This window comes from Hypomesus nipponensis, chromosome 3, assembly GCF_054491055.1.
Source record: "Hypomesus nipponensis isolate SF chromosome 3, ASM5449105v1, whole genome shotgun sequence".
Lineage (NCBI taxonomy): Eukaryota > Metazoa > Chordata > Actinopteri > Osmeriformes > Osmeridae > Hypomesus > Hypomesus nipponensis.
The window spans coordinates 7,391,527-7,403,794 of NC_140363.1; the positions used below are offsets into that span (position 1 = coordinate 7,391,527).

At 37.8% G+C, this 12,268-nt stretch overlaps 1 protein-coding gene across 13 annotated transcripts in view; it reads left to right on the top strand.

Moving 5' to 3' along the window:
• Positions 1–6,843, top strand: part of nrxn3a (neurexin 3a) — a 216,988-nt gene extending 210,145 nt beyond the window's left edge. For 8 of the 13 annotated variants that reach the window (XM_084674745.1, XM_084674714.1, XM_084674755.1 and 5 more), the window contains one exon: positions 6,363–6,843. In XM_084674745.1, coding sequence (XP_084530871.1) covers positions 6,363–6,667 — 305 coding nt within the window. In that variant the 3' untranslated portion in view covers positions 6,668–6,843. Of the gene's footprint in view, positions 1–5,717 lie in introns of all 13 variants that reach the window. The other 5 variants (XM_084674699.1, XM_084674775.1, XM_084674769.1 and 2 more) reach the window with 3 other exon arrangements.
• Positions 6,844–12,268: the final 5,425 nt, after the last annotated feature.

Here is a 12,268-nt window from a genome sequence, read left to right on the forward strand (position 1 = left end):
TAATGCAATTACTTTTTAGGTTCTGACAACTGTAAGGGTTTCAGACAAGAAGTCAAACCTTTTCAGGTTTTAAAGTTCACTCTGTCTCCAGAGAGCTTATTACTGTACATAGGCAGGGCTTCCATATGTCCAACTGCCTAATGGCTTTTATAGACTGTACTGAAGAGGCTGTTTAGCTGGCCAATCTGTTCACCAGACTGTTTTTTATCTGAACCACGGGCCAACAGTCTGAGGTGTTATACTCTTGTCAAAAAGTATAAAGTTAATGATAACCTTGTTGTATAGTGCTACAAAACTAGTTTGTTTTTTAGTTTTTGTACACTCCCACACATAGTTGAAAACTTACACTCATATCACACTTAAGATACAGAATTTAGTTAATGACCCCAGGGAATACAGAATCAGGGAATACAGAATCAATTGTGACATTGGTATGAAATGATGTTAACAAAAATAGCTAAGAGCAGTGTGGATCTTTACCATAATCGTTCAGTGAATATCAATTCACCACAGGCATTTCAAGTGTGAACTTTGCAATCATTAACAAACAACCATTTGGATATGGATTTTTTACATCCTTTGATAAAATTGTGTTTATACACCATCGTAGTGTACATTAAATAATACAATTATACAATTATATTATATAATTAACCATATATATCACTCCTTATTACTAGTTGAGCATGACCTTAACCTTACCTCAAATTACTTAACATTTGTTTAAAGGAAATGTAAAAGTCATATCATGGATTGTATTTGATCAGATATAAAATGCTTGAACAACTAGCACAGGCCTGCAAAGGGAGTCAGGGTACTAATCAGAAGGTTGCCAGTTCGATTCCTGGCTGTGCAAAATGACATTGTGTCCATGGGCAAGGCATTTCACCCTACTTTCCTAAGGGGAATATCCCTGTACTTACTTTAAGTCGCTCTGGATAAGAGCATCTGCTAAATGACTAAATGTAATGTACTGGTGGTCAGTAGATAGAGTTTAGTGTAGAACTGCTTCTTAATGTGATTTTCAATACACCTGTATTTTGATAGGAAGCTTCAGGTTTACTTACCATGCCCTGAAGTAGAATAGTCAGAGCATAAATCCTATTATAGAAATGGTACTTGAGACCCGCTGCTCATTGGCAAAATCATAGTTTCACAAAAGGTTTGGAGAACATGCAGGGAACTATACACTAGACAGTATGCCATGGAATGTACATTTGCTTGAATTCAAACTATTTAGCCAATTACCTATATAACTGAGAATACTGTGTGATTGAACATAGTTATACCTAGCCTCTCTTTTCCTGGAAAAGAGGTTAGTCTGCACCAAACTGGAAAGGTTATGGACCAACCAATTCACACACCCTATGAAAGGTGAAATATGTCAACACATTCCTTGCTTCTTCCAATGTCTGTAACATGGTCTGTTTTTACAAGATAAGGGCCACTGTATCTGTCTTCAGAATGGTTGGCAGCTATTTGCTTGACACTATCTGCCTTTGAGAAGAAGTTTGACCCTGGAGTCTGTGTAAATGTTACTTATGATATTCCACATGTTTATAGCACTATGATATCATCCCAATTGAGTGGCGTCTCACTACCATAATGCTGAAAAGGATTGAAGTGATATGCTCACAGAGAATAATAGAACCGTGCAGTGTTTTTGTTTGTTCTTCTCTAAAAATTAAAACAAAAACCTATCAAGCCTTTAAGTCTGCATGCTATCCCACACAGAATGACATATTGTTAATGTTTTTGTAGAAATTGTTTTTAATATATGTTGATTAACGTTAATTGGCAAGTGCACACAGGTAACAGGTGCAGGACAAAACAAATAAAAATCACAAAATACATTATAAAAAAACAAATGCTTTTGCTTTTTACAAATGCAAATGTTTTCTACGGGGAAGTTATTGGTAAGTGCATAACACCTATTCTAGTTATTTAGGTGATTTTTAATTGTTTGAAACATTTGAAGAAACAAAACATTTAACAAGCCTCATGCCTAATTAAAAGTTTCTAAGTCATAATTATTTGGTTAATTTACTTACTTTCTTACACGACCAAACTCTAAAGCCATAACCCTTCTTGTGGAATTCCTCTATGTTTGTATTTATGTCTAGAGAAAACTAAAGGCAGTGGGTATGAGCACAGTCAAGGTGTAATAACATAAGTGTATCGACACTACATGCAATGGCAATGTAGATTGTGGTAAAAACTCCATAGTTATTAGATAACTGTATGGATTATTATTATCCTTAATATTGTTATACACAACCACCCTGTGCCTATCCTCAGCCCCACTGCCCTTGGTTTAACAACTTCCTATTCCTCTAATATAGGTCAACATCCGTGTCTTCCCTTACCCTAGCTTGCTGTATTGTTTTTTGATTTGATTTTTACTTTCCCTAAATGCAACTTACTTTAAGCATGCATCAACATCTTGCAGTACGAAAAAAAAAAAACAGATGAACCCATTCTCAGCCAATATCTCTCTCTCTCTCTCTCTCTCTCTCTCTCTCTCTCTCTCTCTCTCTCTCTCTCTCTCTCTCTCACTCACTCACTCTCTGACGTACACCCAGGCTGCACGCCACAATGTTCATGTTCTAAGACTAACATTAACAGATATATTTGTCATCAAAAACATGACAGAGGAGACAGTCTTCTCCCGACAGAAGACTGCTCCTCTTGACTGTGTCTGTTTCTAGTGTGTGCATCTGGTTGTAGTGTGTGCAAATTTAAATGGCTTTGTTCTTCCATCTTATTGACATTTTTCATTTGGTAGTTTTTATCAGGTCATTTTTGTGTTGGTATTATCCAATTGATCTATGACATTTTGGTTATTTTAATCATTTTCCGAATTATCAAGTATGTTTAATTTGGATCACTTCTAATTACATGGGAATTTTTTAATCACAGTTAAATACTTTTTTGAAGTCACAATTTTTCCCTTTTTGGTGGATCTGGAACTACTTTAGTGGATGAACAGCGCGTTTGAGACCACTGCTTCATAAATAAAATCTTTGGATAAAGAAACATATAAAAGTTTATTTTGAATCACTAAACTGCACTAAACCACAGACATCTGCAGTATTCCAAAAGACAAGCTCAAGCCCAGAAGTGGTTCCCGATCTGTCTGATATCTTTCGTTTTATAGATTATTATTATTTAGATTTTTTTTGTTGTAGCTATTTTAATTCAACAATTGAATTTTTAATGAGTGACTGATTATAAGATAAGATAAAAAGAACTGCATGGCTAAGAAGTTGCAGTTTAGGGTTTGTCAGACTTGTCAGTGTTAGAGTTCTGTTCTTTTCTGTAGATGGGCATGTATATGCTCATTGTTTGTATATCCCCATCCCTTCCTTACAGCCAAAAGCTCTAATGCCGCCCGACCGCTTCGTACTGCCTTTACATGGACATGGCAACTGACTTACACTACCACCCTCACCATCCTCATTTCCTACGTAGTATGTTCATAGGCCCCACGCCCTTTCACTCCCCCCTCCCCCTCTCCAGCAACGTTGAAATATGTACAGTCATCCATTCATTCTAAACTAAAGATCAACTGACAAATTAAGCAAAAACCTAAAATGAATAGAATGTAGATATTTATTGAGAAGTCTATCAAAGCGAAAAACGTATAGTACAGTTTTTTGTAAAAACTGGATTATTTATCAGAGAAAAAAAAACAAAACAGAATTATGGTGAAGTTTATTTTTCATGTTATGTGGTGTGGATGTATGTGTTGTTGCCTCCCTGTACCATCCTGTCTAAAGAGAAATTAAACAAAATCAAAAATTGCTAAAATGATTTTCTAACAATACAAGCGACTTATTCAAGAGCATTCTTACACAACTTTCTTTTGTACATTTTTTTCTTCATGCCAAAATCATGCGGGCAATTTGTTGATGTAAGTTGAAAAAAGATAATTTGGTATGCTATCTTTATTGAATACACTTTTAGACAGTTGTTATGATGTATTTTAATATATCTATGTTTTGTATTAAATGTGCTTTTTTCGAATAATTAATCATATTTTCCTAGATATACAATAGTTGTGCTCTTAGTTTGTGAATTTATATTGTAATGTTTGCCTTAACGTGAGTGATACTAATAACTAGTCCTATTTTGCATTGATTGTATTTCTTATTATTTCAAATTTGCATCTATATGTAATTCACTAGCATTGTGTGCTTTATACACAAACCTTAATGGCAGTGGATTTTGGCAGTGACAATGACACCATGAACTTATTATCTATGAACATTCTATCAACCCTCTATCAACAGGCACTGAATAGACAACATGCACGGAATCCAAACATGATGTTAGGCTTATCTTTTCCTTATTTATTAAGGATCACTACAAATTAGTCTTCCTTATGCAGATACAACATAATTTATGGACACACTCAATTGCTATTGTCTTAAATTAGCTTTGTCATCTTTCACAACTCTCCCACAAGTACCTACAAGATCTGAGGATTTGCAAGTCTAATTCCAACCTCCTGCTACCCAGAACTACTCTAATCAGTACATAAGCTCTTTATTGCTCCTGTGTTTTTTGTATGCTTTTAATGAGCTACTTAGTTTGAAGCTTGGACAAATGTTGCCAGGGTAAAAATAATGTATCTGATTTGCGTTAGAGCTATTTCATGTACTCTACTCTTCCCAGTAGGTTGAAAGGCAGAGTACATTTAAGAATAGGAAATTAGAAAAAGAGAGGAATAAGGAATCTGATATATAATTAAATATTTCCCTTGATGTCACATCTGTTTCCTCTTATTTGTTGAAGTTAAAGGAACAGTTTGACACAAGATCCAACATGCATGTTTTTCCTCCTACCTGTAATGCTATTTATCCATGTAGATTCTTGCGAATTTTGGAGATGTCTATTACATCTTAAAAAGAAAATGCTATTTGGGGACAGTTCCAGACACAACTGCATATACACCTGATTAAGAGGTGGTACTCACACTGGTCAAAGTTGAATTAATCTATCAAGGGCTACTTTCTGGTGTCATTGCTCTGCCTGTGTTGAACTGCCATTCTGGAAGATGTATAGAGACATTCAAAAGGTGAGAGGTTGAGGACAGCTGGGGAGCCAGGTGCTAACACTAGAGCGTTTAAAAGCATAATTTACCTCCTGAAATATTTTGGTCCAAAACAGTTTGGGTTTGGGTTTGAGTTCAGCAGTAAGAAGCTGAGTATCAATGTTTTTTTTTTTTTGAGTAAAGATGTATTATAGTATTGATTAATCAAGAAAAATCAAGGCGTGATGTAGTGGCAATACATGGTGAAGTCAAGAAATAAATAATAAAATGTCAACAATCTGAAAAATGTTGCAACTTGATTTAAATGTAATTATACCACCGTGGCACCTTTTTTACACCACTGATTTGTCCCTTGTTTATTTAGTTGCTTGGAAATTGTTCAACAAATGTGTTTTATTCTTAGTAGTTTCTGGCTCACCCTTGCACTCCCCTAAGCCTTTTGATGCACTTAAGTTTACTCTTTAGTTTGTTTTTTTATGATTTATGTTTGTTATAGTGGGTTTATGTTCTGTTATATTAAGCACGTGTGCTTTTATTATAATTTTTTGCTAATGTCTAGTGATATATTTTTTGGGCACGTAATTTACTAGATTAAGTATTTGTCATGTTACAGTACCCTTGATGTTCGCTAATATGTATTCTTGTCTGTTTCCAACCCTAGGAGGTGAATTAGTGTTCCCTATACTTGTTGAGGACCCGTTAGCCCACCCCTCTGTAGCTCCTCGTACACCCTTCATCCCCCTTCCCCCAACCCTCCGCCCACTCCTCACCATTAATGAGACCACCAAAGAGTCCCTGTCCAAGGCCACTGAGGCGGGGGTACCTTGCTTGTCGGACCGAGGCAGCGATGATTGTGATGATGATGATGATGGCTTGGTGATATCGGGGTATGGCTCTGGGGAAGCGTTTGACTCTAACCTGCCCCCTACTGATGATGAAGATTTTTACACCACCTTCTCCTTGGTAACAGATAAGACCTTGTCCACATCGACCTTTGAAGGTGACTACAAAGCTCACGCGCCCAAGTGGGACACCAAGAACTTTAGACCTAACAAACCCTCCGCCTCCGATCGCGGTAGGACTACCACTACTGCGGCACCGCCGCTAGCCCCCGACCAGAGCCGCACCACTGCCGCCGCCTCCACCGCAACCCTCCACCACGTGCCCGCCGGCAAAATGAATAACCGCGAGCTAAAACCCCAGCCAGACTTAGTGTTGCTCCCGTTGCCCACGTCCTATGAGGTAGACAGCACCAAGCAGAGGGGCTCACTAATAACCTCCCCCATGTTCCGTAATGTACCCACAGCACTCCCCACCCAGCCGGGCGTCAGACGAGTCCCAGGACCCTCGGAAGTGGTCCGCGAGTCTAGCAGCACCACCGGGATGGTCGTCGGGATAGTGGCAGCCGCCGCTCTGTGCATCCTCATCCTCCTGTACGCCATGTATAAGTACAGGAATAGGGACGAGGGGTCCTACCAAGTGGACGAGAGCAGGAACTACATCACCAATTCAGCCGTGCAGAGCAACGGTGCTGTCATGAAGGACAAACAGCAGTGCTCGAAAGGCGGCAACAAGAAACAGAAAAACAAGGATAAGGAGTATTACGTGTGAGTGTGAGACGTTTTTTTTTTGGCAAGATATAGTGAGAGAGAGAGAGATGGGAAAAGAGCGAACATTTATTTCATGGTTTCCTTAACTAGGAGCTACGACGAAAGATGGTATGAAATGGAACTTGAATCTCATTCCGTGCTGATTGGTTGAACTTATGACTTGTACTGTAATATAAAGCACACTTACTATTGTAAGCATACAGAGAAGGTAAATAGCAAATTTAGTGACCTTGCTCTTCTATCTGGTCCGAGATGTTATCAGTGTAGAAATACTTCACGGCTACATCATTATCCTAAGTGACTTTTAGAGCTATGTGATCCTTGGCGTAAAAAAAAATATATATATATATCTTGTTTTCTTTTTGTAAAACTGTACAAATGAAAACTGTCAATAATCTTGACCATTTTCAGCATGGAAGCAACATGTAGTGCTTAACAAGAGTGGGTCAGGATTCAGGATCATTGTGAAGTTGACAGAAAATAAGGACTCTTGCCATGAGAATATGACAAATTTGTATCGTTTATACATTATAAAAATGTGGTGTCTTATAATTTTTTTGCTCTACGCAAAAAAAGAAAACAACTACTCTGTGTATCTACTGAAACCAAGTGAGAAAGTCACTGAGGACAGATCTCTTAGGCTCTTGTAGCTCTGTCCTCTGATCTCAACACTATTACTCTCATCATGTGATGGACAGAATGACTCTAAAACATTGGATTGTGGTGAGAAGTGGTCGGTTTTTCTTGACTGGGTAAAAAGCACCTGATTGTAAAATGCATGCCATCCTAATGCTACAGTACAGTACAGTACTGTACCGTAAAAGTACAATAAATGGCGTTAGCTTGAACAGTCCGAGGCCAAAAGGTTCTTCATCATCAGAACTATACACCTCTTTATTTATTTTTCCTCAAAAATGTCAAAGAAAAGAGTATTCCTTACAAAAAGGTATATTATTGATTTGCAGCCAGTGCTGGTTGTATCTTTTGCAACCTTCTGTGTGTTGGTTCATTGCCTCTTGTTTTATTTTCTATGGAGCTGTCCAAAAGAGGGCAGATGCAGTACTATAACACTGTTAACAGATGTCTATACAGAAATAAATCTAATGTGAAAAGTGTGAACTATATCTGTTTTCACAGTCAACTGTATCACACAACAAAATTTGTTTACATATTTTATTACATACTAGCTGTTGTTCTTTGTAGGTAGAATTGTACATATACCATTACAGCTGTAATTTTTTAGTACTTCTATTGTACAGACTGATCATATGGTTTATCAGTGTATTTCATGGAGAAAAAAAATATATAAATGTTAGGTGACATGGAGAGACTTTAAGATGTGGAGAATATACACATATTTTGCAAAGAAAGGAGAAAATCTATTGTCAGGATCGAGATCTTATCGTAGATGTTTCAAAATTTGCATGAATATTTGACAAGTTGTAAGCTCTCAATCAAATCCAATATGCCCGTGTACTAAGGCTGACTTGTGATCAGTTTACTGAAGTGGTCTTTCTACTTTGAGAACAAGGGGAATACATAACAAATAGAGACTATAATGGATGGTAATGCCTGTTAAGACGACCTCATAAAACAAAGTGTGATTCTTGAAAACTGCTAGGAATGAGTACTTAACTGTACATTTTTTTCAAATCACCTTTGGTTCTCATATTTCGGCAGTCAATCATTTTTACATATTTAGTTTTTGTTTACTCACCGTTTGAATCCTTAAAAAAAAAACATTTTTTTATGATTTATTTTTGAGATTCATGCTTTTTATTTCAGTTATTCACTGACAATAAAATTTTCTCCCAAACAATATGCTGTTGTTTCTGAAACACACTTCTACTTCTACTGGGCCCCATCCGAGGAATTCATAGGCTGATTTTGGCTCACCAGTTTTGCTTCTCCTTATTACCATCTTGCTCCTTTCTTCAAATTATGTGTTCTGTAATGCTTTTATGTTGAAAAATGCTTTATGTAATTTCTCACTTACATGTCTAACTTTACACAGAAATCCAATTCCTCGCACCAGTCTGTGATGAGGGTGAAAGTTCTGCAAATCAAAGGCTTTTCCCCCCCAACCATACCGTACTCATGCATCCTTCCACCACAACACCAGCAACCATCGTAGCATCAAGCACTGCTTTTACCCTCAAACAGCTCAAGTCTTTTACCGCTTGGTTTACTACCAGCCCAAACACAGATCGACGCGGGGGACTTGTGATTTACATGTGAATCCTGACGTCAGCATTACCTCCTGACAGTGAGAAATATCACACACCCTCTATGGGATTCGGGTGACAGCTCTGCCCTTTTCTGTCTGTTTGTTAATGGTGGCTCCCAGAGAGCTCTGAAGATCATTTTCATTCTCCTGTGGCAGCCAAAGCTGCAATTTTTAATGACTCGCAGAGTTACATGTACTCATAAAGTAATTGTAAAGCACACATTTGTTTAGGATGACACAAAATTGTATGATTTGTATTTGTCATTTGTTCATTTCTACAGAACTATGTGTAGTGTTAACCATGTATGGGAATGTGGATATGAAAGACAGCACTGACCATGAAACACATTTTAGGATAAAAACAAACAAACTGAAACTGGAAATCCATAGGTTGGTATAATTCAACTGTTTGAATGTAAAAGTTTGAATTTCCTTTTTGTTTGTACATCTAATTTCCTCTCAAGTCAGTTCTGCAACTTAAACCTATGTTTGATAAGCTTAGGCTGTTGCACCAAACACCTCCCATCTCTGCAAACAAACATTCTGTCTAAACCAAAGTACCTGATTGCTGCATATGACGGTAAATACAGAGTTTGCTAAGGCTGTCCAATCCTACCAAGCCGCGCCCGGCCTTAAGCGAACTCTCCCCAATAAGTGCCCATACCATTCATTTTACAGCCTCACAGAATTACCTTCCAGATTGGCTGCATTGATCGGAAACTGCTGCAGTTCCTTCCAGGTGATGAAGCACAGCAAGGCAACCTTAATTGAACTTGCTGTGTCCACAATCTACACACAGGTGGGTTTTCTATACTGGGAGGAGAAGAGGAAGATGCATGTTGTCATGTAGTGGTGTCATAACTTTGTAAATTGTTTATTATTTAGAGAATAGACTTGATTGAGAAATACTCCGTTGCGTCCCCTACTGCTGAGACTGGCTGCCCTCAAGTTTTTTTTCGTTCATTTTGTGTATTTTTTTGCTCAAAGCTTTTTGTGAAAAAAAGATTGCAGCCATATTAAATAATCAGCCAACATCAGGAAGAATTAATAATAGAAATAAATGATATAGCGAAATATAGATAAACAGAGTTTATGAGATATATATATATATATCATAATGCGTATCTGTTGAACAAATGCTTTCCATCTGTTCTACATGTTGAAAAGGAAATATAGCAGTGGGCTGAAATTGAGTTTGAGAGATTGGGTCGCTCCCTTTTTTTCAAACTCGTATTTTTTTAATCCAGCCGAGAGTGAGCAACAGAGATTTCTCTTCTCGGGTCCCAGAGGTGCTTCTCCAAATGAGATGTCATATTCAGTAGGTACACACCGCTCTCTGATGTTAACATGAAAGCCAGTTACGATTAACAGCTTCCCACTGTTAGAGATGTTGACGGAGACAATTCAGGTGTGCATATGTGCATGGGGAGAGGGAAATTGCCTGGGATCCATCAGGAATGATGCCATTAGTGACAGCCTGAGCTGGATAGTTGTTTTGTTTTTTTTGTCCTCCCAAGCTTGCTGTAAAGATAGAAACTTATTTTCACAAGTTGAGATAATGCTGTTAAAGTGAGCTGTTGGAGTTTGGTGACGTAATGTTTCTATTGGAGTGCTGTCACATCCACATCTGTGATGTATATCTTCAGATTTCACAGTCCTCTTCAAAGTTTTTTTCCACCCCCGACTACAAAGGACATTATGCAGTTTGCCACTTATGGAAGCTGCCCTTCTAGGCCACTGTTTGGAAGCTGTGAGAATGTATGGAAGTTATTACAGAAATTATTTTCGGTCTCTTTTCATTTTATATTCAGTCTCTAAACCTCTCTTGTTTGAATACACTTGACAGCTGTTAAAGGAAGTGAATGAGTTTTCATCCTGCAGGGTTCACACCTCGGTCAGACAGGTTGGTGAAACAGTTATTATGTATTAATTTCACAAAATGGCTGCACCTGTCTGGTTTATCTTGGTATACTACAGAAATAGTCTATAAAACAGGCCCCATTTTAGAGCTCTCTCTATTCACTGCACTTTCCCTCTAAAGCTGTCATGTTCTGCTTCAACGATATTTAATATATTTTTGAAATCTCCACAATACAGGGTCTCTAGTTATCTCAAATAGCGCCAAACCTCAGCAGGGAACCTTTCCCATCAAAATGGAATACTTGTATTCCACTGAGGCTATAACAGGAATACTTGGACTCATCCAAGTCAAACTCATCCCCCTGGATGTCAGCCAATGTGTTGCCATGATACTTGAGCTTGCTACCGAGTATTTACGATGTTGACATGATGGGGCCTAATTTTCGTAAAATACATACGCACAGTAAAAAGCCTGTGCAAATGTGGCTCAAAGTTTATTCGGACTGAAAATGAGGTCCTTCACAGTATGAGGCTAAAACCTAAGCATTACTGTGTAAGGAATCATTCATTGAAAAAGGCTTCACGCCAGGAAAGATATCTAAGGTAGTGTTCGATGAAACCGAAATGGAACCGAACAGGATTACGATTCACAGTGGCAATCTGTTATTATAGTTTACCTTTGTCAGACATACGAACAGTCAATTATTTTAACATTTTCTCTGACTTTCTCTCTCGTTCTCTCTCTCAATCTCTCACTCTTTTTCTTTTACTCACTCAAATGTTCACCAGGAGCAAAAGGCCAAATGTGAGATAAAAAAGGAAAAATGAACATCTCATTACATGGATGGCTGCCTTATTGAGCCGCATTGACTGGGTGATGGAGGTGGGCCTTTTACAAATGGAGAGAAAGTTCATTAAGATTCTACTGAGATACCGATTCAATAATCCTTCCCCAGTTCCGGGTAAACATGGTTGATTAAGAAGATTCCTTATTGTTTGTATGTGTTTTTGAGTCTGTGTCAGACGTCCATATACAACCATATACAGCCCTTCAAGACGTCTGTCTTTCAACTCACCGATCCATTAGACCGAGGTTGACTGCAAAAGACAACTACTTTGAAAGACATAATTGTATCAACCTAACAATCACTTTGCCAGGCCGAACAATTCAATCTAGATCCAACCGTCCGTCTTGCTATCTCTCTATCCATCAACTCTTTTTTACAGTCTATTGAAAGAAATGATGTATTTTCAGGCAGCTCATTCAAACGTGTCCCACACACTGGTGTCACCCCTTGTCAGCCAAATCATGACAAACATTTTTGTTCTTTGTTCTACCTAAAGGATGTTGCTTGAATTGATCAATGTTAGCATCTCAATTTTAAGTATAGATTCATAAATTGACTCCTACTGACACTGTGTAAAAGAAAGCTGTCTTCATCGGAGGCAGAGATTAAATGTATGAAGAATTTTCCATGATCTGATATTTACCAGATGCTTATGAATGTATTGAGG